The sequence below is a fragment of the Mesoplodon densirostris genome, chromosome 2, assembly GCF_025265405.1.
Source record: "Mesoplodon densirostris isolate mMesDen1 chromosome 2, mMesDen1 primary haplotype, whole genome shotgun sequence".
Taxonomy (NCBI): domain Eukaryota; kingdom Metazoa; phylum Chordata; class Mammalia; order Artiodactyla; family Ziphiidae; genus Mesoplodon; species Mesoplodon densirostris.
The window spans coordinates 66,419,142-66,445,991 of NC_082662.1; the positions used below are offsets into that span (position 1 = coordinate 66,419,142).

The window sequence follows — 26,850 nt, forward strand, 5'->3', positions numbered from 1 at the left end:
GAAAACACTTAAAAGATATAAACACACACACACACCACATTGAAAACAGCTTGCTCTTTTTCTGAAAATGAACTGTTATTACTGTGGAAGAAAGAAGTGAAGGTCAGAGCATGGGTTGTATTCACATCGCTTTTTTTTTTTTTTTTTTTTGCGGTATGCGGGCCTCTCACTGTTGTGGCCTCCCCCGTTGCGGAGCACAGGCTTCGGACGCGCAGGCTCCGGACGCGCAGGCTCAGCGGCCATGGCTCACGGGCCCAGCCGCTCCGCGGCATATGGGATCCTCCCAGACCGGGGCACGAACCCATATCCCCTGCATCAGCAGGCGGACTCTCAACCACTTGCGCCACCAGGGAGGCCCACACATCGCTTATTTGAATGAAGTAAATCTTCCCCTCAGTTACATTCTGTATTCTGCTAAGTGCATGCATTGTTGAGGTTAAAAGAACTTTACTGTAAGGGACAGACACTTCAAAAAAGATAAATACTCAGTTCTGTTACATAAACAATTGACCCAAATCATTTGCTTCATAATGAAAGACAAAGCTGGAGCCAAGTCCAAATACTGCAGTATCAATGCAGTCGGGGAACCAAAGATTCTTTTAGGTGAAATGCAGTCATTCAATCAAGCAGCAGTAGTATTGTATATTTAGATAATGGGAATGGAAGGAGAAGAGATCTAGGGCTAAAAGTGAGTTGAAATATTCCATAGTAAAGTCAGTTTCTTTTTTAAAAAATTTTTTTTAACTTTATATTGGAGTACAGTTGATTAACAATGTTGTGTTAGTTTCAGGTGTACAAAAAAGTGATTCAGTTATACATATACATGTATCTATTCTTTTTCAAATTCTTTTCCCAATTAGGCTGTTACAGAATATTGAGCAGAGTTCCCTATGCTATACAGTAGGTCCTTGTCAGTTATCTGACAGTTATCTAAATATAGCATTATGTACATGTCAGTCCCAAGCCCCCTAACAATCCCTCCCCCCACCCTTCCCCCCTGGTAACCATAAGTTCGTTCTCTAAGTCTGTGGGTTTTGATTCAGGAAGCCACTTCATTTTCAAGACTCATCACTTAATACCCAACATGTACACGGCTGTGTGGTTTACAAAGCACATTTGCCTTTAAGTCATACAAACACTCCATAAGCTAGGTCATATGTTTATTAACAACAACCAATACTGGGATTTCCGTGGTGGCACAGTGCTTAAGAATCCGCCTGCCAGTGCAGGGACACAGGTTCAAGCCCTGGTCCGGGAAGATCTCACATGCTGCGGAGCAACTACTGAGCCTGTGCTCTAGAGCCCACACGCCACAACTACTGAAGCCCATGCTCCTAGAGCCCATGTTCCGCAACAAGAGAAGCCACCGCAATGAGAAGCCTGCACACTGCAACCAAGAGTAGCCCCTGCTCGCTACAACTAGAGAAAGCACGCGTGCAGCAACGAGGACCCAACGCAGCCAAAAATAAATAAATAAATTTAGTTTAAAAAAAAAACTATTTTGCAGTTCACAGTTTACAAAATTCCATGTGTTATCTCTCTTTTTTTTTTTTTGCGGTACGCGGGCCTCTCACTGCCGTGGCCTCTCTCGTTGCGGAGCACAGGCTCCAGACGCGCAGGCTCAGCGGCCATGGCTCACGGGCCCAGCCGCTCTGCGGCATGTGGGATCTTCCTGGACCGGGGCACGAACCTGTGTCCCCTGCATCGGCAGGTGGACCCTCAACCACTGTGCCACCAGGGAAGCCCTGTTATCTCTTTTAAAATCCTTCATTCCCCTCACAATTTTTAAAGATAGGAAAGGAAGACTTGAAAAGTTCAAGAATTATGATTTAATCACAGGACTAGAAACAGCAAAAACCAGGTATCCTGAATATGGGTCCTTGTCCTACATATTACCTCTTATCCCTCTTATTCTTAAGACTCTTTCTTCTCCTTTGTTAATGATCTTTTTCAGAATTAATTCTTACATTCTCTGGATTCTTCTCTAGGTCTTTCATAGTGAAAACCACTTTAAATTCTAGCTTGTGATGATAATGTCTCTCCCTTTTAGTTTGCATTGCATTTCCAATCAGACTGCATTCTCTTTGAAGGCAGACACTGCAGTTTCTAGCCCAAAACTAGACCTTCACAGCAGGAAGAGTAAAGCTGAGCAGTGTTCACAGGGGTGACCATGATTGCAGCTTATCATTTCTCCTACAACACAGGATGACCCAGGGCAGCAAGAAAGCCGTCTCAGCTGCTGACACTGCCAGATTGACCCGGCACACTTGTCAGCCAAACAGCTTGCTTCTGAACGTAAGCCTCACTTGTAACAGCAAAATCACAAGTTAACAAATAACATGGGCTTTTAAAATCATACTCACTTAGATTAAGTCCAAGTGTTAGATCCAGAAATGCCAAAAAATTGCTGTAAGAATTAAGGACCTGTTGACCTTTATCTACTTAACTTCCTTTTTTTTTTTTTTTTTTTTTTTGCCGTATGCGGGTCTCTCACCACCGTGGCCTCTCCCGTTGCGGAGCACAGGCTCCGGATGCGCAGGCCCAGCGGCCATGGCTCACGGGCCCAGCCGCTCCGCGGCATGTGGGATCCTCCTGGACCGGGGCACGACCCCGTCCCCTGCATCGGCAGGGGACCACCACTGTGCCACCAGGGAAGCCTTACTTAACTTCCTTTAATGGTTTTACCAAACTCACTGCTATCTGGAGAGGGTTCCTCAGTGACACTTCACCCTTAACCATGTGTCTGGAGAGTTTAGAAGGCAAGCAGTGTGTGCCAGTGGCATGGGCACTGTTGTGTGTACAGATTGGTGTATTGCAGTAGCTGTTCTCTGCCTTACTCTCGGGGTAGTCTATCTCATCTCCTGCCCCTTACCTCCCATGGATTCCTTTCCCAGGTGGTAGGATTGGGGCTAAGGTGCTAGTGCCGGCAGTTACTGACAGGTTTCTTTATCAAATTCAAATTAAAAGGGTCTGACTCGACTGCTTCCACCAAATGTGACCATGTGCGTGAAGGTGCTCCGTAAAGCATCAGATATAACAGCAGACTCCCACTCCCCAGAACCTTCCACAAAAGCAAAGAAATAAAAATGAACCTCCCAAATGGTCTTCTGGGGGAGAGGAAATCTCAGAATTCCCATCACCTTTCTTTTATTTCTCTCTTTTGATCCTGATGATAGCTTCCAAGCCACTGACACTCCTCATGTGTCTGGCTTATTTCCCAGGCCGGATTGCAAGTACCCGTTCACAGTGACTGTGCTTCATTCCTGCGTATGACACATTAATCATACTCTGGGAGGGAAGAAGGTTAGTCTTTGCCTGCTGTGTCTTGGTGGTACAGAGGTGTACTGGATTACTTTCCATGTAGCTTGTTACTTCAGTCTTATGACCTTACAGTCATACATTGAACACAGGTTTTTGGACACTAGTTGGTAGACCACTCTTTACCCAAGCAAAATTTCTGGAAGTTCTGTCCAGACATCCAGCCTTAGCAGTTTTGGCTCATCAGGGCCCATCCAGACGATGCAAGGGTCAGCTTCTCCTAAAAAGGTCAGACTTTGGAGACTGAAATTTGACTGCTGGAGTCACCTCTTAACCAGCTATGATACTGGCCACCTTACGTAACTGCTCTGAGACTCCATTATCCATCTGTAGAAGAAGTTTGCTAATACCAACCACAAAGTGGCTCCATGAGGAACGTAAAAATCTTGAAAGCACCGGTGTGTGCCCACAGGAGGCTCTCACGCCATATTTAATCCCTTCTCTCTTTATTACCACCCTTTCTGTTACTGTCACATGACTCCCACAACTTTCACTGTTCTCACCCTTCCCAAAACTTGCAGTTCACGACATATCTCAGTAATAAACCCTTGAGCTCATCACTAATAATTATCACACTTCTATTATCCCAGCTCCAAGGTCAGCCCTTTCCCTAGGAACCCTCTACTCCAATGCCGGTGACCTGTCAGATTACCTCTCTGACTCTGATATGACACCCATCAGGAGGCATTTGTACTGTCACTGATTAGCACAGATTCCATCAACTTCATCCTTACTTGTCTCCCTCCATTTGCTTCACTCTAGATAGGAAGTACGGCTTAGCACTAAACTAAAAAATTAATGGGTGAATCTTAGAGGTAGTTCTAAAAATTAGTTTTCTTTGTTAGTGAGCATTTAACGAAGAAATGGACAGATCCAAAAGACTATCTTGAGGTGAAAAGAACATTTCACTTTATTCCAGCACTTACCAAAGTGCTCTCATACTGCAATGACATTTTCATAGCATCCTTTTTGACATATGGCCCCCTTTGCTGCTATGAACTCACATTGTCCCTATGTTCCTAAATTGTCACTACATCTTTGTTTTGTTTAATTTGCTATTGTTTGTTAAGGACAAAAGAGTTCACTTTGAATGTTATTTCAGTTTAGTAAAAATAATAGCTATTTATCTAGTGAGTACAATCTTGCCAAGCACAGCAATGACTTTAGTCAAGTTCCTGAGCCTCCCAAGTCAGCCACTATATTTTTCATAAAAAATTCACAGGATTTTTAGTAAGACAGCCATTTCTATTTGGATATGTTATTCCTTTCTGCTTAAGTATTCCAAACTGGAAAAGTTGAAGATGATCCTAAGTCTTTTTGCTCCCTTTTTTTTCTCTATATCTAAGCTGTCCCAAGATCTAAACATTTCTTTCAAATATTTTGATGGATTCATCCTATTTTTTTGTTTTGTTTTGTTTGTTCTCCACTTTACCTTATTACTTTTGTCTTTCAGTACCTCAAATTATTTTTGAACACTAGTCCCTTGATTTTAGAGCATTGCACCCTATATATTTAAAAACCTGCTAGCTTTTTGTCTCGAGCCTGGAATTCCCTCCCTGGCTTTCAAATCCCCTTGTAATCCAACACCACCTCTGCTCAGTTTCCCCCCATGACACTCCAGCATGCAATCTCCAATTTAGTAAGTACATCCTTCCTTTATTCCTCTTACAGACTACACACAGTCCCAACTCTTGGCGTTTACCAAGATTTTCCCTGACCTACACTTCTTTCCCCCTTTGTCTCAGCCTCATTTCCACCTCACTTCATTGTAAGCACATAAGCTCTTTGCCTGTCTTGGTCACCACTATATCCCAGTGTATAGGAAATTTCCTGGTGCATGATCAGCTCTCAGCCAATATTTGTAGACTGTTCCTTGAGGCCCACTTCAAAGCTAATTTCTTTTATAACTCCACTGTTTTCTTGGAATTCTTATGTACCCACACTCATCTAAGCTTTCGTGAGCTGATTGTAAGGTCTTTGAGGATGGAATCTGTAATGTGCATCACTTTGCATCTCTCATAGTGTCCTTTTTTTAAAACAACATATAGTTATTCTTTTACATTTGTGGAAGTCAGAGGATCAAAATCAGTTTTCCTGGGCTAAACTCAAGGAGTCATCAGAGACAGCGCTTTCTACAGGCTCTAGAGCCGCCTGTTTCTTGCTTCTTCCAGCTTCCAGAAGCTGTGGCATTCCTTGGCTTCTGGATGATTTGCTTTAGTTGCTGCCTCCATCATCACATTGCTTTATGATTGCTAATTCAGTCCAATGTTAGCATATATTTATATGCTTTTATCTTGATCTCTCTTTGCTGGGAAACCCAAGCAAAAGCAACCATTGTTGTTTGAAAGCCACTGGAGAAATAAGAAAAGAAGAAAAGCTATAAAAAAAAAAAAAAAAAAAACCTTGAGTTATCCTTCTTTGTATGTTTTATTGTTATTCTTCTCTCAAAGTTCATGTCGTCAAAGAAGTGGTGTTAAAAAGGCTGAAGTTTCAAAGGCAAAGTCAAGTTAACAAGGGTAATTAACATTGCTATTGAGTTTGTGTTATCCTAAAATTCAGTTAGTTATCTAATGTTTTGACTTAAAACGTAGATATAGGAAAAACCTCTATAGGGAATATCCTACAAACTTAACACTTTTCAAAAAAATTTTATTGGCGTAGAGTTAATTTACAATGTTGTGTTAGTTTCAGGCATACAGCAAAGTGAATCAGTTATACATATACATATATCCACTCTTCTTTAGATTCTTTTCCCATATAGGCCATTACAGAATATTGAGTAGAGTTCCATGTGCTATACAGTAGGTCCTTATTAGTTATCTTCTTTATACATAGTAGTGTGTATATGTCAATCCCAATCTCCCAACTTGTCCCTCCCCACCTCCTATGCCCAGGTAAATATGTTTGTTTTCTACATTTGTAACTCTATTTCTGTTTTGTAGATAAGTTCATTTGTACCTTTTTTCTTAGATTCCACATACAAGCGATACCATATGATATTTGTCTTTCTTTGTCTGACTTATTTCACTCAGTATGACAATCTGTTGTTCCATCCATGGTGTTGCAAATGGCATTATTTCGTTCCTTTCCATAGCTGAGTAACATTCCACTGTATATATGTAGCACATCATCTTTATCCGTTCCTCTGTCGATGGACATTTATGTTGCTTCCATGCCCTGGCTATTGTAAATAGTGCTGCAATGAACATTGGGATGCATGTTTCTTTTCGAATTATGGTTTCCTCCAGATATATGCCCAGGAGTGGGATTGCTGGATCACATGGTAGCTCTATTTTTAGTTTTTTGGGTTTTTTTTTTAAACATCTTTATTGGAGTATAACTGCTTTAAAATGGTGTGTTAGTTTCTGCTTTATAACAAAGTGAATCAGTTATACATATACATATATCCCCATATCCCCTCCCTCTTGTGTCTCTCTCTCACCCTCACTATCCCACCCCTCTAGGTGGTTACAAAGCACAAAGCTGATCTCCCTGTGCTATGCGGCTACTTCCCACTAGCTATCTATTTTACATTTGGTAGTGTATATATGTCCATTCCACTCTCTCATTTTGTCCAAGCTTACCCTTCCCCCTCCCCGTGTCCTCAAGTCCATTCTCTAGTAAGTCTGCATCTTTATTCTCATCTTGTCCCTAGGTTCTTCATGACCATTTTTTTTTTAGATTCTATATATATATATATATATGTGTTAGCATATGGTATTTGTTTTTCTCTTTCTGACTTACTTCACTCTGTATGGCAGACTCTAGGTCCATCCACCTCACTACAAATAACTCAATTGTGTTTCCTTTTATGGCTGAGTAATATTCCATTGTATGTATGTGCCACATCTTCTTTATCTGTTCATCTGTTGATGGACACTTAGGTTGCTTCCATGTCCTGGCTATTGTAAATAAAGCTGCAATGAACATTGTGGTACATGACTCTTTTTGAATTATGGTTCTCTCAGGGTATATGCCCAGCAGTGGGATTGCTGGGTCATATGGTAGGTCTATTTTTAATTTTTTAAGGAACATCCATACTGTTCTCCATAGTGGCTGTATCAATTTACATTCCCAGCAACAGTGCAAGAGGGTTCCCTTTTCTCCACACCCTCTCCTGCATTTATTGTTTGTAGATTTTTTGATGACGACCATTCTGACTGCTGTGAGATGATATCTCATTATAGTTTTGATTTGCATTTCTCTAATGATTAATGATGTTGAGCATTCTTTCATGTGTCTGTGGGCAATCTGTATATCTTCTTTGGAGAAATGTCTATTTAGGTCTTCTGCCCATTTTTGGATTGGGTTGTTTGGTTTTTTGAAATTGAGCTGTATGAGCTGCTTGTAATTTTTGGAGATTAATCCTTTGTCAGTTGCTTCATTTGCAAATATTTTCTCCCATTCTGAGGGTTGTCTTTTCATCTTATTTATGGTTTCCTTTGCAGTGCAAAATCTTTTAAGTTTCATTAGGTCTCATTTGTTTATTTTTGTTTTTATTTCCATTTCTGTAGGAGGTGGGTCAAAAAGGATCTTGCTGTGATTTATTTTTTAAGGAACCTCCATGCTGTTCTCCATAGTGACTGTACCAATTTACATTCCCACCAACAGTGTGTCTTGATAATGTGGAGAAAGTAAATAACATGCTTTGGGGAAAGGTCCATAATATGACACAAGAATAATTTGTAAAATTCACTGATCACCTACTATTTGCCAGGCACTTTTCTAAAATTTGAAATGCTGGCCTATATGAAGTGGATTCTATATCTTCTCTACCACTAGCTACTTATATAATGTCTGTTGATACACTTAAATTCTCTGAGCTTTGTACTCCTCCTCCGGAGCTAAGAGGGTTAAACTAGGTTAGTTCTAATTTATCTTCCAATCATATGAGTCTATGAATTTTAAATATTTATAGAATGATGAGTGATATTCAATAAGTACTTGCTGATTAACTAATGTAATATTTACCCTTCCAAACTTGTGACTTTCTATTTTGTTTCTTTTATTTGTTCAAAAAATGTTTATTGAGTACTCCAATGTGATAGGAGTATAAGCAGTGTGCCAAAAATAAACACATGCTAAAAATGATGGAGGTACAACAATGAGCAGAATCTCTGCGTCCTGAGACATCCTGCCTCTCATACCAGGAATCACTGGGCAGTCCAGTGACCAAATTCCCTTGTTTCTTTTGCTAGAAGAGTAAAATTTTGCTAAACATTTCACTACCACAACTCCAGTTAGCTGGTATTATCATCCTTATTCTTGTTAACATAAAATATTTACTTTAGAGAAATTTAAGCAAACAAAAGAATAAACAAATTATTCCCTAGACATGTAACTTATTTGGGGGCTTCTCTACATGCATAGTTTTAAGCTATTGCCTCAAGGAATGCTATTTTTGGAAAAGGTGAAGCTTAAGTAAGGGTTCTGTGAGCCTTTCCCTGTGTTTAACTAAGGCAGCTCCATTACAAATTTACAGCTCCATTTACAAATCTGTTTTTTATATTGAGAATATGCTGCTAATTGTTTTGATAACCATTGTTCTAGATAATTAATTTGAATCAAAATTAAATTAATGGATAGGATACTATACATATAATCGTTTAATTTGATTGGTAATTCATGTTCAGCATGTGTTTTAATGATATCTATGAAATGTAACACTCATTATCCTTTGATAGGCTAAGGGATTGTGGTACAGGAACTCACTTAAATCCTTCAAGGAATCTAGTGGTACAGCATTTTGATGCATTCTTCTTGCTACCTTTGAACTTCCAGAGAGTTCCTGATGCTGAGTTCTTTATCATGATAGTGTCATTCTCATAGCATGTATTAATTGGTAATTTACAGCTAAGAAGAACATCTTGGGGTTTTTGTTTCAACATCCTATATTACTTCTATACTGTGCTCTTCCAAGCAAAAAAAATCTTGAACACATTCTAGATTTTTTGTAGTTGAAAAGAGGATTAAATGTGTACCATAAAGGTAAAATTCATTTATGATACAAGAGAAGTTCAAAACTAACTTTCTTATAAAGCTCAACTCAGCACCTGGAAGCACTTATATAAATGGTTCAATATCATACTGGACTTATTTGGGACTAGAAAATAATAAAATTTTCCTTTTTGATCATGAAGCAAAACAATTAAGGATAGAGCAGATAAATTCATATAGTATGGCCTATGTGCACTAAAAGAAACCCAGTAGGAGATCTCCTAATGCTGAAATGACGCATTTAGAAGCCAAATGTGAAATAAGCATAAAGAAAGACATTCAATAAGAAACACTCAAAGACAATCTTGGGTCACAATACATTTGTCCATAAGATATCCCACAACTCAGTTCACCAATATGTGGGAGGAATGACCTCTCTTTGGACTGCTCCAGCCTTGATTTTCTTCTTGAAAAGGACAGCCTTGATCTAGCTTGAATTCTGGTTTGGAAAGGAGGCTTTGAAGACCTTTATATGTTTTCCTCTCCCAGACCTTAAAAAGTAGATTAGCCAGCCTCATTTCACAGGCCTTAAAAACACTTCTTTGTCCTGGGATTCTAGCTAGAACATAATGACCAAGACATTTTCCGTAAAGAGTCCTTTTCCTATTCATGTCAGGTGCTGCCTTGAACTGTCCTTATAAGCCTAGGGTTCTAGCAAGCTTATTCCCTTGCTCTGACTCTGATATGCTCACAGATACATTTTACTATTGCCTGTAGCCAAATTTTGTTAGCAAATAAACTTCAAAGAGCTGAAAAACTGATCTTCAACTAATGGGTCTTTTTGACATGTTTAGAAGGTTTATCTAAAGTAGAATACTTTGTATACTTTCAAAGTCAGATATAAAATGACCACATTTTATAAACATTCCTTTCAGATTAGCAAAACTAAGAAAATCAGAGTCACTAATCTGAGATGTCTGTTAGCCTTTGGGGAGTCATTTAACCTCTGGGGTAAACAAATAATGATTATCGTCCTCTTCACTGAGACGTCATTCAGATTAGGAAATAGTATACTCAATATCTACTTTTTTTTTTTTTTACAGTCACAATATTCTTCTCTATGAGGATGGGCATGCTGTGGTGGCAGATTTTGGAGGTGAGATTTCCATGAATAATGCCCAAACTGGCATCTGTTTCTTTCTCCATTGCTCATTGGTGCTGATATTATATAATGGATCAGAAAATGGATTTCACAATGACAGCTATACTTCTCTAAGTCATTCAGATTTCAATGAATTTTAAAAGTATATCATTTATTTTGGTTTTTCCTCTTTCATATCCTCAGCTAAAAGAAAGGAAGTGAAAATTTAAATAAGATAGAGGTTTATTGGGATTCAAACTTTTAGCTGTAATCATTGACCTTGGTTTTAAAATATTTCCTTTGACATGAATTTGTTTTCTGTTTCCCTCAGAATCAAGATTTCTGCAGTCTCTGGATGAAGACAACATGACAAAACAACCTGGGGTTTGTTGCTGCTCATGTTCCCTATAATTATGAAACAATTAAAATGTGTAAACTCAGCATGAGAGGAAGGGAGATGAAAGCAGCTTTAACTGGAAGAAATGTCATTCTCCCAAGGGCGGGATAATGTTTTATGTTTCTATTTTCAGTAAGCCCCCAAAAGAACTATTTCAAGGCTCTGTTAGAGAAATAGATTAGATATATGTTTGGAAAATGTTACAGAAAAAATAACAGAATTTGTTTCAAATATAATTGAAAAGTACATGGCAGGCATGGATAATTGGCATTCATGTTTAGATCGCCTTATTAAGTGGTAGAGTTAACATTTAATAGGTAACCATAAAATCCATAGTTTACCCACATCTACTAACAATTCATAGTTTTCCATTTTAACATTGTAAGGCAATAGGTGATATAGTCAAGCATTAATGTTTAAGAAAAATATAAATGTTAACATCTGAAGCAAGCATAATTGTACTCAAAATGTCTGCAATTAGGTTCATCATCTGCCTTCTCCCATCCCTTCCACACAAAGAAGTGCACTTCTCTTTCTGGACTAGCTGTGTTATTTAATTACCCAAGCTTGGGCTAATTTTCTGTTCCTTCCTTTTCCTGCTTCTGCTTACACACTGCTCAATCACTTTTTCTGTTTGTTTCTATTTCTTTTCTTTATTAAAGTTCATCCCAAACTCTCATTTACCACTGCCTCAGTTTGGGTCCTCTCCATCTCTTTTCTGGACCATTGCTCTAGGCTTCTAACTACAGTCCTCTCTTCCAGTTCATTCTTTGCAACATCAGCCAAGTGTTGTGTTCTGACAATTCACTTCTTACTATAAACCATCAATGATGCTTAAAATGTTATATCCCCCCGCCAGATCTGACCCCAAGGCTCCTCTGTGACCTCCTCTCCCACTAAATGTTCTCTCAAGTCCCTTATGCCCCTGGCATACAAGCCATCTGGCTATTCCCCAAACATTTCATTCACTTTCACAGCCCAATGACTCTGCCAGCATCATATTCTCTGCCCGTGAAGCCCTTTACTGTACCCCACCTGCAGGAAGTCTACTCATCTTGCATGGCTCAGGAAATTTTACCCATTTTTACTCTTCCCTCCCATAAACTTCCTCCCCCCTCCTCCTCCCCACACACTTTTCTCTCTGTGCTTTTGTAGCACTTTGTTTACACTGCTAGGTAGTACTCTGACTCACTCAACAAACATTTATCAAGGACCTACAATGTGTGAGGCATCGTGCAAAGGGCCAGGAATACAAAATGCAAATAAAAGCTTAGTCCTTGATCTCAAGTAACTCATTTTCTGGCAGGAAAAAAAAAACATAGTACTAAGCAGATAAGATTGAAAACTGTGGGGACATTCAGTGACAGAGATGTGACAAAGCATCATGGAAGCTCAGGTGGAATGAATAGGGATAAATAAATTCAGACAGAGTGAACGACAGCATGAGCAAAGGCACAGGGGAGGATGAGAAACACCAGACTTCCTGGGGGACTTCATATAGCTTGGCATGCGCTGTGTGAGGAAGATAAAATGAGAGATGAGTTAAGAGAGGAAGGCAGGAATGACATCATGGACAATGTTGTTTTGTAAGTAGGATTAAGCATGCTGGTTTCCCCAATTAAATTTCACTCATTCGTTCAACAAATATTTATGGAATACCTACTAGATGCCAGACATTCTAGGGAACTGGGGATATTGCAGTGAACAAAGCAAAGTTCTTGTTTTTATGGAGCTAATATTCTAATAGAAGAAGATAAACGTTGAACAAATTAACAAAATATGTACCAGACAGTGATAAGTGTTATGAAGAAAAAACAAAGCAGAGTATATGAATGGAGAGTGATGGGGGGAGCCATTTAGATGAGAGAAAGAGAAAGATAATGTTTGATAAGAGACCTATGGTAGAGTTATCCATGAGAGGAGAAGAGCAGTGTAGAAGGGGGAACAATAAGAGCAGAGGCCCTGAGGCAGAAGAGTCCTTTGTGTGTTCAAGGCCAGAGTGACTGGAGTGGAGTAAGCAAGGAAGAGAATGGTAGGATATGAGACGTGGGAAGAGTGAGTCCTTTTTTGACAGGACACACAGATCTCATCTAGTACCTTTGACATAGAGATAACTAACTCAGTGGATCTCAACCATGGCTGCACATTGAAATCACTTTGGAAACTTTGTAAAAGCATCCTACCTCAATCCAACCCCCAGCAATTCTGATCTCGCTGGCCTGAGGTTGATCTTGGGTACATGTATCTTTTAAAAGTTCCCCTAGGTGATTTTAAAATGCAGCCAGTTGAGACTCTCTGACTAAATAACCTTTTGTCAAATGGAATTGAATTGAATTTCACCAATAGCAAGTAATATTCTTTTATCCTAGCAGTGGAGTCTTTAAGCACAGCACTACTCTATATTTATTTTGAAGGTTATTTTCTTTCTTACTAGTTATGTGGCCTTATGTAAGTTTGCTAATTACTCTATTACCCCCCTGTGAAAAAATGGCCATACTGTATGCCTACTCCCCCTTATGCAATGTTGTGACACAACACATAATGTGCTATATAAATGGACGTTATTTGGAATGTGAAAGCTCGTGTGGAAGAATTGCATATAAGCACCATAATCGAAATAAAGATATTCTTGGAAAGCTGCAATTATGCATGACTTCAAAATAATGTAGACACTTCAAAAGAATTATCAGCAGGCAGCACTACACACAGAATTTCACTAGGAGTAATAAAAGAATACCGGTTTCTTTCAGTGGAAATACAAAGAAAGCAGGTATTTGGCAAAATCCATTGATACGGCTATGAAGCCACGGGGTTTTAGAGCTGGAAGGGCCTGCCTCCTCAGTCTTGCCCTTGAGGAAGCTGAGGTCCAGGAAGCATAGGAGACTTTCCCAGAACTGCCCAAATAGTCTGCAGTAGAGCCAGAACTAGAATTTGCATTTCCTAACTCAAAATCTAGTGCTCTTTTTCCTAAACGCCAAAATAAACCAAATTTATGCATTTGTATCCCAGAACGGAAACTTATATTTAAAAATGAAAAATACATAACTGCAAGTAAAAAGGGTGTAAATGATGCCTTGAAAACATGAAGGTAGACCTTTGTACAGGGAAACTTATAACGTTTTATGGGCTTGCTTTCTGGAATATTGAGCAAACAGCATTCAGAAATAACACCGCTGGGCAAACAAAGGAGATGTGACAGACCTGATCCTGCCAGTAAGAAATCTGCTTCACACGAATATTCTGGGCACTCCCCTCAGGCCGTTTCTCTCCTCAGTCATCAGGGCCCTATTTATGGGTCTAATTTAGTGACTTCCTAAACTACAACCTGAAGCTCTAAAGGAGGGAAGCTTCCTCCCACAGTGCATGACTCACCCCCAGGGAGGCATAGAGCTCTTGGATGAACCCATGGATGGCTATTCAGAAGCTTGTAAGGCTTCCAGGGGAAAGATGCTCAGAGATACACAAAAAAAATGCTGCTGCTGTGATCATCATTTCATAAGAGGCAGTCTTACTTGGTGAATAATATTGTTGCAATATTTTGGGAAGAATTATGGATTTCATATCTTCCAATGATAAAAGAAAATGCCCTTTAAAAACCTTAACTGCAGCAGTAAACACACTGTTTTTGTATGAACGGGCCAGTTTATTGCACACACTGAGGGCTGTATCGATGTTATTTTAAGTTTATATTTTTGAGAACTTCGAGAGACCACTTAACAAATCCTCGCTAAGAAGAACAGTATTCTACAGTAGAAGAACTAAGCACTTGGTAAATGACTTGTGGATGTTTCTTGACCTACAGAACCTCCGCTGGATGGCTCCTGAGGTGTTCACACAGTGTACACGCTACACCATCAAAGCTGACGTCTTCAGCTATGCTCTGTGTCTGTGGGAACTTCTCACCGGCGAAATTCCATTCGCTCATCTCAAGCCAGGTAAGCCATGCCTCAATTAAAGTTTCTCAGAGGGAATCCCCTGATGGTCCAGTTGTTAGGAGTTTGTGCTTTCACTGCCAAGGGCATGGGTTCAATCCCTAGTCAGGGAACTAAGATCCCGCAAGACGTGGGGTGAGGCCAAAAAAAAAAAAAAAAAAAAAGAAGTTTCTCTGATTTCCAGAGTTCTGTGCATTTTCACAAATTCAAGAAACACTTTTTTTCCCGAAAATGACTATTCTTGGTGGATTGGCAAGGTGAGAGGTAAGGAAACGGTCTCAAATTCTTTAAAGGTGTGGCCCAATCCAGAAAACTTAATGGCCTATAACTCTGTGGTTTTAGACACAGACACACAGAAGTGTAGGTATATTTTATTATTAAAGTTTAGGGCTTTGATGTACCTGTTGTTAATAAAACAAGCAAATGATAATGGCCATGTGGAATGTGGGTACAAATAAAGTGAACAATGCAATATTTACTTTTTGAGATTAGACTTAGAAGTGCCTTTCTGATGTGCATATAAGAATGAGCTGAAAGTAGCAACACATAAAAATAACCTATCAGGACTGCTTTCTGCTTGTCTCACATTATACAAAAGAGAATTGGTTTTTCTAATTTTGTATTACATATATAGATGCATTCTAAAAATGGGATTTTGTGAGTGAGCCTATAATTTTGTTGTTGATAATATACATGATACTCTGTGTACATGTAGAAGGTAGAGGTAGGGAATCTAATCACAGGAAAAAATGTACAAATATCTGAGGTAAATTTTATTTGCATCTCTTTCTCTATTTTATTTGGGTTGCTCTTGTAGATACAACAGCACTGTCACACTGTTTACTTACTTGTATCCACTGTGAGTCTAAAAACTCCTTGACTTTGCATCCCCAGAACTTACCATGCTTGAAAAGTTGTTTTCAAATTAAATCATAAATAAATTTTAAATGAATTATATTGTAAGCTTCTTGAGTGGCCACCCTATCACAATATATCAGATGGATCAAGTCAAAAGGGATGTTAGGGAAAGACATATCTTACAAATGTGGATGCTCACAAGTTCAAAGTCTTAACCAGGATCACAATATTTATTAGTACTCATGTGCGGAGAAAAGCCATAACTCAAATTGTCTATTCAAGGCATTTTCCCCCTAATAACCATATGGTCTTTAATTACACTCTGCATAGTGTCTAACAAAGTACTTTTCACAAATTATATGCTCTTTATTTAATTGTCCTAACCTTTCTCTATATGCTTTCATGGTTTTAAATGATGAGATCTGGCCCTTATTATAGGGTGGATGAGAAGACTCTATTTTGAACTGGACCAAAATTGCTATTTTTAATGTCTTGCTCTGATCTGCTGCTATCTCTCTACCTCTTAGAATTTGCTTTCTGGTAAGACTTATGAGTGTATGTTAAAAATCCACTGTAATTCTAGACACATTGTAGTATTTTCACAGGAGAGAGATATGTCTCCTTTCCTCTCACCTCCTGTGTCAATCCATTCACCTCTTCCTGTGGATTTTACATCCTAAGGACATCTTGGATTTACCTACTACTTACTGTCATCTACCACCATCCTAGCTCAAGCCACCATCTTCATCATTTAAACTACTGCAATTGTCATTTTTAAAAATCAGGTTTAACTTATATAGTATAAGTTGTAGTATCACTTATGTAGCAAAATTTACCATTTTAGACTAACATTTCAATGAGTTTTAACAAATATATACAATTGTATAATCACAGCTACAATCATAATATAGAACATTTCCATCACTCCAAAAGGCTCCCCCATGCATCTTTGGAATCAATTCACTTTTCCCACCTCCAGCCCCTAGCAACCACTGATCTGATTTATGTCCCTACAGGTTTGCCTTTTCCAGAATGTCATATAAATAGAGTCATGTTAGTACATTTATTGGTAATTTATTCTTTTTCATTCTTGTGTAATATTCCATTGTGTTGATGTACCTCATTTATTCATCTACTCACAAGTTGATGATCATTTGAGTTATTCTCACTTTAGGGCAATTATGAATATAATTGCCAAAACCATTCAGGTTTTTGTGTGGATGTTTTCATTATTCTTGGATAAATACATAAGAGATAATTACTAGATCTTATGGTAAGATTTTTTCCAAGGCATTTGTACCACTATGACTTCCCACCAGCAGTGTATGAGGATTTCAGTTGATCCACATCCTTGCCAGCACTTTTTTATTGTCTATTTAAAATAAAATATTAACCATTTGAGTAGATATATAATGGTAAATAATTGTGGTATTATTTTATATTTCTCTAATAACTAATAATGTTGATAATCTTTTTGTGTGTTTATCTGCTGCTCATATCTCTTTCTTTGGTGAAGTATTTGCTCAAATTATCTTATATACTAACGAGTTCTTAGATTCTAGGTAAAATCTTTCATCTGCTATGTGTTTTGCAAGTATTTTTCTCTAGTCTGTGATTTGCCTTTTCTTATTCTTACCAATGTCTTTCAAAGAGCAAAAGTTTTTAATTTCAAAGAAGTTTACATTATCAAACTTTTAATTTTGTGAATCCTGTCTAAATTATTCTTGCCACACCCAAGATCACAAAGTTTTTCTCCTGTGTTTTCTCACAGGAATCTTGTAGGTTTAGATTTTATATTTATAAGATTTATTAGAGTTTTTTTTAACAGTACAAGGTAAAAGTTGAGTTTGTTATCCTTTTGTTAATTTATTTGTTTATTTTTCAATATGGATCCCAATTTTTCATCATGATTTGTTTAAAAAATTTTCCTTTATCATTAAGTTATTTTGGTGCTATTGTCAAAAATTAATTGACCACATATGTGTGGACTCTATTCTGTTCCATTGATATAAGTCTACCCTTATACCAATACTACAATATATTGATAAGTTATAGTAAATCTCAGAATCATTTATTATGAATCCTCCAACTTTGCTCTTCTTTGTTAAAATTGTTTTTGCTATTATAGGGTTTTTGCTTTTCTGTATAAATTTTAGAACCAGCTTATCTATTTCTACAAAAAAACACACAAAAAAAAAAACAAACAAAAAAACGCCTGTTGGAATTTTGATTGAAGTGCAGTGAATTTGTAGAGCAATTTGGGAAGAATTTACAACTTATGCATATTGAATCTTTCAACTGATAAACATAGTATGTCTCTCCATTCATTTAGGTCTGATTTCTGTCATCAGCGTGTTTGTAGTTTTCATCATAGAAACCTTACACATATATTTTTTAAATTATTTCTATGAATTTTGTGTTTCTTGATGCTATTTTAAATGATTTTTTTTTTTAATTTCAATGTATAATGTGTTTTGCTAGTATAGAGACACGATTATTTTTTAAATAACAACCTAGTACCCTACAAATTTGCTAAATTAACTTATCAGTTCAAGTAGCTTTCTTGTACATTCTTTGGGATTTTGCACATAGATGATTATGTCATGTATAAATAAAGAAAATTTTATTTCTTTCTTCAAATATGTGTGTATTTTAAATCTTTTTCTTGCTTTCTCACACAGGCAAGGACTTCTAGTACAATACTGAATAGAATTGGTGAGGTATATACCCGTATCTACATCTAAAGTTTTATCCACCACCACTCTAGTTCAAACTGCCATCTTTATCACTTTAACTAGTGCAATAGCTCTTTGATCATTCTCCCTTTATTCTTCTCTTCCCCTCCAATCTCTACACATCCACTAAAATGATATTTTAAAAACATAAACCTGATTATGTGACCATTGCTTAAAATGATCTGTGGCTTCCCATGTTCTTAGGATTAAATCTCAAAATTCTTAATATGTCCTGCAACACTCTACATGATTCAGTATCTCTGACCTTGCTCATACCATTTCACTTTCTATGCTCCAGCCACTCCAAACCTTCTTTCCTTGCTTCCTTGAATGTGTTGCATTTCCTCTGGCCTCTGGGCTCTTTCACAAGCTCAGTTTCTTTGGTAAGTGCAATTAATGATGACTCCACAGAGATTACTGTGAGGATCAAATGAGATGATTCTGTGAACTTTGTAAATTGAAATCTCTCTGCAACTGTAAGATGAAAGGGAAGAGCAAACTGTAATACAAAGTCGAGGCTTCCTATGATTCTGTGCTTGAGTGGAGTTCTCATTCTCCAGGGAGCCCATATAAAAACTTCAAAGTCACCATTAATTTTTCTCTTTCCTCTTTTCTTTCTTCTTTCCTCCTTTTTGTCTTTCTTCCCTTCCTTCCTTCCTTCCTTTTCTTTTCACTTGTTTTCTTACTTTCAATCCCACTTTCTAAATATCTTTCAAATCTATCCACTTATCTTGCTCTCCACTGCTACTTCCTTATTTCACAAGTAGAATCCTGCACAGTATCTTAAATGGTATCCTTGTCTCTAGTTTTGCTCATCATCTTTTTTTCACCAATTGCCATACTATAACTACATTTAGCTTTCTAAACACTCAAATTTGATTATCTGACTCCCCTTACTTAAAGTCTTCAATGCTTTTCCTTTGTTCTTAAGATTAAAAAAATTTCATAAAACAATCTACAAAGCCCCCATAGTTATGCTTCTTCTTTCCTCCCCAGGTCTACTGCCTGCCACTTGCAGCCTGTCCTCTATGTTCAGCCACAGGGAACTATTTCATTTCCCCAACATCACACATTTCCTCTCACTTCTGTGTCTTTGCACACGTTAGTTGTTTGTCAGACACACTTCTCCCCACTTTTCATCATACTAACTCCAATTTACTTTTAGGCCTTAGTTTAAATATTACTTCTTCCAAAAATATCTTCCTTAATTCTTCAATATTCAGTTAAGTGCAGTGTCCTTGCAATTTTCTCTACTTTGTTACCCTTGACTAATTATAAAATGAATAGTTCAAAAAGATAAAGATTCCCTCTCTCACAGGCCCTCAGGAATATATACTCTTTTTGGAGGGAGAATATTATATAATAAAACAGTTAAATATCTTGCCTAAGAATAACTTGAATCCAATATCTCAGATATTGGAATTTATCGTACTTTATTGGCAAAAGAGTTTGTTCATGATAGACACTGAATTTTTTAAAGTTGGACAGTTACCATGCATCAAGAACGGAGGCTGTTAATACCATCACAGTGGTTAGGCAGTCTAGCAAATGTTCAGCAATAAATTATGTGAAGAATCAGATTCAATATAAGCTACATATTAGCCATTTACAATGAGCAACAAATCCATGATGACAGTGTGGGACAGGATTATCAATTACGGGAGTAGCAACATTACACATGGCTTATCCTCCTGGATTTAACAGAATTCTATCTCCTGGGTGAAATATATAAATAGAATGCAAATATTAGCATTGACTCCTATGAAAGTGATGAGTATGCCTTCAGAAGAACTTGAAGTTAGGGTCTCTTTTACATAGTATATGTTCAAATTAGCCTTATAATCTCAGGTTTAGAAAAAAATGAAAAATCCATTACATTCACCATCCCAAGGGTCACAAGATCAAACGCCTACAGGATCAGGGGAAGCAAGAAAACACTTGATGCAGGATAACGTGATGAACAGGAAATCACATGCTCTGACTCAAGGGGACAGCTGCTACCCAGCTCCAGCCAAACAATGCCATGAAAGAAGTATAGGGATGCTTGCTCACTGTTGCCATATCAACTAATTTCTGTGTGTTTGTTCAGAAATCGAAAGATTTTTAAATATTGGCAATTAACTCAATTTTTAAGAAAATATTTTTCAGGCTAAAGAGACTTGGCATAAGTGTAAGAGCATGAGTCTTCAAGCTTACTCAAACTGCTTAACCAAGCTATACTTCAGTACCTCAGTGTCTTTATTTTTTAAACAGGGATACTAGTAGGACCTGCCTCAAAGGTTTGGAATGATGTCTGACAACAGTAAGCACTCAATAAATATTAGCTATTATTATTATATTAAGCCATTCACAGTTCTGGCCAGGAACTGTGCAAGAAAACAAAGACGAAAAGGGCATTCCCTTGTAGTGCAGAGACGGCATGAGAAAAGTACAGTCAGCGGAGTAAATCCCAGCTAGAGGGAAACATAGAGCACAACAGCTGCTCCTTCGAGGGCTCTCCTGCCCAGACTGGTGGTGGGAAAGGAAATCAGGGAAGGATTCTTAGAGCAGATGATACCTGAACTGCATCTTTAAAAGATGAGTACTATTTAACTGGTAAATAGTGGGGAGATGGTGAAGGTGTCCTGGCAGAAAACTGCCTGGGCAAGGTGCAGAGGCATGAGAGATTCACACGTCTTTCAGTAACGATGAATCAGAGAATACAAGGGAATCAGCAGCAAGATACGTGCTGTAAATGTAAAGCTAGAGCTACATGGTGAAGGGTCTTCTGTGTCAACAATGGAAGTCACTGCAGAATTTTAAGCAGGACAATAGTACAACTCTATTATCTTAGAACGCTCCCTCTTGCTACAAAGCAAAGGCTGGATTGGAGAAGTTTGAAACAGAGGCAAGGAAACCAGGTAATCTAGAAGAGAATGTATAAAATCTTAACTAAGGTAGTGAAGAGAAAGGAGGGGCTGGTTTTGAGAGATTTTCACAGGACTTGCGGACATATTGAGGTGGAAGCACCAGGGAGAGGGAGGAGACCAGGAGGACTTCCAGGCTTCTGGCTTAGCCAGCAGGAGGATGATGGATACAGGAAGAGAGGAGGGCAAGGAGCCAAGCTATGAAGTCAAGCAGAGAGAAAAGAACTGGACAAGATGAAAAAGGAGCTGGTATGACCTGGCAAACAAGACCTGTCCTGGATACATTTTTTAAAAAGAAACCAGCACCTGCTTCCCATAGTTTATTTCTCTCCTGGGCCTGTCTCCTTTGGTACCTCATGAAAAACTAAAGAAGAAATCTGGGATGAATTAATCCATCAGTCTATATTTTATCCAATCCCATTCCCTTATTACCAGGTACCCAATTTTGTGGATCACTTTCAGATTATAGTTTGGAGCCAAAGAAGAGAGCCTATTCTTTTCCTTTTGTTTTCATGTGTGGTGCCATATGGTTCACAAGGAGACTCAACTTGGTGTCCTGGGTTTCCTTAATGCCAGACTCTAAGTCTGGGACATGGCAGCAAATTAAGAACATCTGCCGATTCAGTCTAGCCAGATTCTGGGGAAACTTCATATTGAGGCTTTACCTCAGAGTTGCAAACTGCAGTCCAGTAGCCAAATATGGCTTGCAGACATTTTGTGTGTCACATGTGGTTTTAAAAAATATGAATTAATGTAATTTAGAGACCCAGTTATGTCACAGCTCTCATATATTTATAGCCATTTGCATTTGCTACACCTGCTTAATATTAGGTGATTATGTTCTGCTCGTATATAATTAGGATCCTAAAGCATCTTACATGTAATACCCTCAAAGGGCATAAGCACATTGATGATGTGGACTGTGCTTTGACAGGTGATAGGAAAATAGGAGTGAACTAAAGTTCTGAAATCCTATGTTTACTATGCTGACATCTTTATCAGTTTATCACTGAGAAGAATAATGCCAGCCAGTCACTACACAGATCACTGGAAAGATCAAATCGGTCCAACGGATGGTGATATTTCTATGAAAATAGCTGATATTAACATGCCAATACTTCATTACACTGACAAAGATTGCAATGAGAACAGACAATGGTGCAAATTAATCTATTCTTCTGACAGTCTGTGATGAGAATGGGATGTGGTTTAAAAAATTAAGCCATTCTTAGTACAATCTCAAGATTGCAATCTCATGGTCTCTCTCACATGCTGTATGCTCTGGTGATACATCATTGAAAAGTGTCAGTTTAACAAAGAATGTGTCTTAGCTCTTGCTGGGATGGTAGAATGCACTTGCTTTGTCTCACCACAGCCCTGCCCATTAAAAACTATGAAGTAGAATCAATTGTATTTTTTAGAACACACATACACACCAACTAGAATAAAAATTCTGGCAATTTTATCTTAGTCAAAACTTACAAACAAAATATTGTACTTCATTGCTCTCTTTTTTACTTTTATAAAACCTAAGAGTGGAAGTGATAAGTTATTTTAGGAATTCAGAAGCTAGTACCAATTTATCCATAAGCAATATAAAGCTAATTAAGTTTATCGTGGAGAGCTGCATAGTCATCCTCTCCATAATGGCCACGTTGCATTATAAACTGGGACTGATGACAGATGAAGTGGTTTTTAGCCTTGTGATTTGCAGTAACTCAATGCAATGTTTCACTTGGTATTCATGCTCAAAGAAACCTCACAGAGAACTAAGATTTCTCATCTAAACAGAATAGAAAATATACAATAATATTTTTGATATCTACTTCTCTAGGTTCAGACTAAAAGGAATCAGTAAGAGCTTTAGATCTGTAGATAATAATTAAAGCAACCATAACAGCTAACACTTGTTGAGAGCCAACAATGCAACAGATGCTCTATGAAGACTCTCTTTTAATTCTACCGATAAGTCATGGATCAGGTTCTATTAGGATAAGATGTATGCTCAACATCATATGCTGGTAAGAGGTGTAGTCAAGACTTAAATTCATGGCTTCTTGTCCCCAAAGCCCACACTTGTCACCATTACAGTGTGCCCTCACTGCTTCATCTTACATTTAGAGAAATTAATACTCACAGAGGCAAATTGGCTTAATTAGGATCTCCCAGAGAGTTAAAAGCAAAGACAGACTGAAAATTAGGCCCCCAGATATGCTAGTTAAGGACATTTCTTAGTATTTATACTGCTTCAGTTTATTGAAACCCCCTCCCAAAATGTTTTGAACAAAAGATAATATTATGGACTAAATATGCCACCAGATCTCAGTAATTTATCTAAGTATGTTTTAATTTCACATTAAACTAAACATTATATTCATTCTACAGTGTTTCTTGATAGCTATGCATTATGTTCTGTCCTAAAATCATAATAATGGGCAATATATTGATTGGCATTAATCCATCATCTTCATTCATTTGTACAATAAATGTGTACTGCATCCTGTATACCATGATCTATATTATTTCCAATGAAATTGTATTTTGAACTATCTCATTTATTGATTCATTCATTGCATATCTATTGAATACCCGCTAATTGCCAGTCATTGTGCTAAGCACAGGAGGCACAATGCTGAAAAGACACAGTCCCTGACCTCAAGGAGCTTGTGATCTATTTGCAGAGACAAGCAAGTAAATAGGCAATTAAGTTTAATATAATACATACTATTGTAGTACAGAGTGCTATGGGAGTCCATAGGAAGGGCATCCAGAGAGAATTCATCTAAGCTGAGACCTAAATGACAGTAGATGTAATGCAGAGAAAGATGGTAGGGAAAAGGGAATTACAGGGGAAAAAGAATCATATTTCACAACTTATGATTGAACCGTTAAATCAGTGAAATATACAGCAATTCATTTCTTTATTATTATTCATCCATTTACCAATTTCTTTGGAAAAGCATAACACTTCATTTTTTTCTGCCTGTTTTCACTCACATAGAATGTTCAATACATTTTGAATAAATGAATGAAGGTTAACACATGTTGTATTGAATGCTTGTTCTGTTACTGGCCTCTTTTGAGAGACAACACACACAATCTCCTTTCATTTCTTTTCTTGAGAATGAAGAACTTGAATCCACAAATCAACACCGTGGTTACGCAGACCCTTGAGGTTGACTCACAAATTTGTGTTTAATTTGTCTCGTTCAGGATAATGGGAACTATACTCTAGAATTGTGCTGTCCAATATGGAAGCCACTAGACACACATGATTATTTAAATTTAAATTTATATTAATAGAAATTAAGTAAAATTAAAAATTCAGTTTCCCAATCACACTAGCCACATTTTAAGTGCTTAATAGCCATATGCGACAGTATCAAACAAGAGAAGGACACTTTCATCATTTCAGAAAGTTCTTTTAGACAGTCCTACTCTAGAATCTAGATTATAAATTTGCCAAACTAGTGATAACTATCTTAGGGTAGTACTGAAGAAATAATAGGCACTCAATATTAAGTTATTGATATTTTCAAATGTATCCTTATTTTCTCTTAATAGCAAAGTTTCAGTTGTGAAAGTGGAAACCAACGTTTACATAAATCATTTCACATATTTTATGTAGCAATCAAGGTAAAAATTTGATTAATGGGTGACAGTCTCTTTCCTGAATCTGGAATACCAGAAAAGTTCCCAGCAGCTAGTGTAGCATGGTCATTTAGGCAAGACTGACAAAGCAGTCTCAAAGGTGACAAATTTCAATTCCATGACCCTTCACGTTGCATTGCCCACTTTCTGGCAGAGGTGCTAATGAGTAGTATCACTGCCAAGAGTGCGTAAAGCAAAAGGGAGAAGGAGATGCCGAGACCTTGCAGAATCCACTTTGAATAATGAAGAATTAAATATCGTTCATCTTAAACTGATTTTTCAGACACAGTGCCAAGAAGCAAACAAGTAACTTTATATACTTGATATCACAGTCTAAGAGTTTCAGAGGACACGTTTGGCACCTGCATCTGAGTTTAACTCACTGTATGAATAGTCCCTCCCCACCCATTGGGATATGTATAATTAGTTTAAATGTGTTCACTACACCGGTTTATGTGCTTATAGCTGTACGAGCTCAACAATATCCAACTGATCATAAGGTAAAAAAGTAGGGTTAGAAGATCAATGATCATTAAGCATCAGTTTATTTGTTTGCTTATTTATGTACCTCATTCCAAAAAGAATTAAAAATAGTCAAGAGTAGCTACTGGAAGGAACCTAAAAAGCCTAGCTTTTTGTGACCCAAAAAACATATATTTGTGAGTCATGTTAAGTTTGCTAAATATGTTTTGAGCAGTCTTTTGTTTCTTTGTTTTCTTAGTGTCAGCAACTGTACTTGATAGTGGCCAGAAATTGTTGGAAAATGTGATAATGCAAATATGTTACAAAGGGCATTGAAGACAAAAGCAGGAGTGAAATTCCTGACTCTGCCCTCAGCCTGGAACTATTGTACAATTAGATGACTGTTGCAAGGAAATATTGAAATTCCAGGTGGGCAAAGGGCATGAACTTAATATTTTAAATACAAATAACTAATAAATATCTGGGAAAATATTAAGCCTCACTACTTATCAAAGAACAAAATATAAACAGCAACAAATGAGCTGATATATTTACCTCTCATATTAGCAAAATCTTTTATAAAATGAGGAAACCTAATTCTGATTCAGGTGTAATGATAACCCTCTCATACATTTGTTATTGAGAGTCTAAATTATTACAACTGTTTAGGAAAAGTGTTCATCAGTATGTATCAAAAGTCTTTAAAGTAGTTGTGCCCTTTGACTTATTAACTCACTCCTCAAAATACCATAAATGATCTGTGAAATTGGGAAAGTCATATTAAAAAACATATTCTTTGAAGTGTTTACACCCAAATTTGAACAACCTGAAATTGAGAAATAATTAAGTAAATCACACTAAATGCAGAGTCATTAAAAATATGTTAACATAGAATTTTAATAACGTGAAAATTTATATTTTAATTATTTTTATATTTATATTTAATTTTTAAATTTATATTTAATATATTTATTTAATTTAGGGGAAAAAGTATTACATAATTATATATTGGACATGAGCTTAATGATATGAAGAATATATAAGAAATGCTCAGGCTTCCCTGGTGGCGCAGTGGTTGAGAGTCTTCCTGCTGATGCAGGGGACACGGGTTTGTACCCTGGTCCAGGAGGATCCCACATGCTGCAGAGCAGCTGGGCCCATGAGCCATGGCCACTGAGCCTGCGCTCCACAACGGGAGAGGCCACAACAGTGAGAGGCCCGTGTAACGCCAAAAAAAAAAAAAAAAATAAGGAATGCTCAAAATGTTTTAACAATTGCTTCCTCTGAATAATAAGATTTTATTCCTTCTAATTCTCCTAATTTTCTAAATTTCTATGAAAAACAAGTATTAATTTTACATTTGGCAAAATTATATAGTAATTCTGAATGATCCATAAAGCAAAATGTTAAGTTGCATTGTATATAATTTCACTATATCTGCTGGATGCAGATCTATAAACAGAATTTAGCTGGAGTAAACTTTGGTGGAAGAGAGATAGTAGTTGTGGGTCAC

At 37.4% G+C, this 26,850-nt stretch overlaps 1 protein-coding gene across 1 annotated transcript in view; it reads left to right on the forward strand.

Moving 5' to 3' along the window:
- Positions 1-26,850, forward strand: part of TNNI3K (TNNI3 interacting kinase) — a 282,262-nt gene that overhangs the window by 163,692 nt on the left and 91,720 nt on the right. The window contains exons 18-20 of the mRNA XM_060089965.1: positions 10,359-10,411; positions 10,728-10,780; positions 14,596-14,728. Coding sequence (XP_059945948.1) covers positions 10,359-10,411; positions 10,728-10,780; positions 14,596-14,728 — 239 coding nt within the window. The remainder of the gene's footprint in view (positions 1-10,358; positions 10,412-10,727; positions 10,781-14,595; positions 14,729-26,850) is intronic.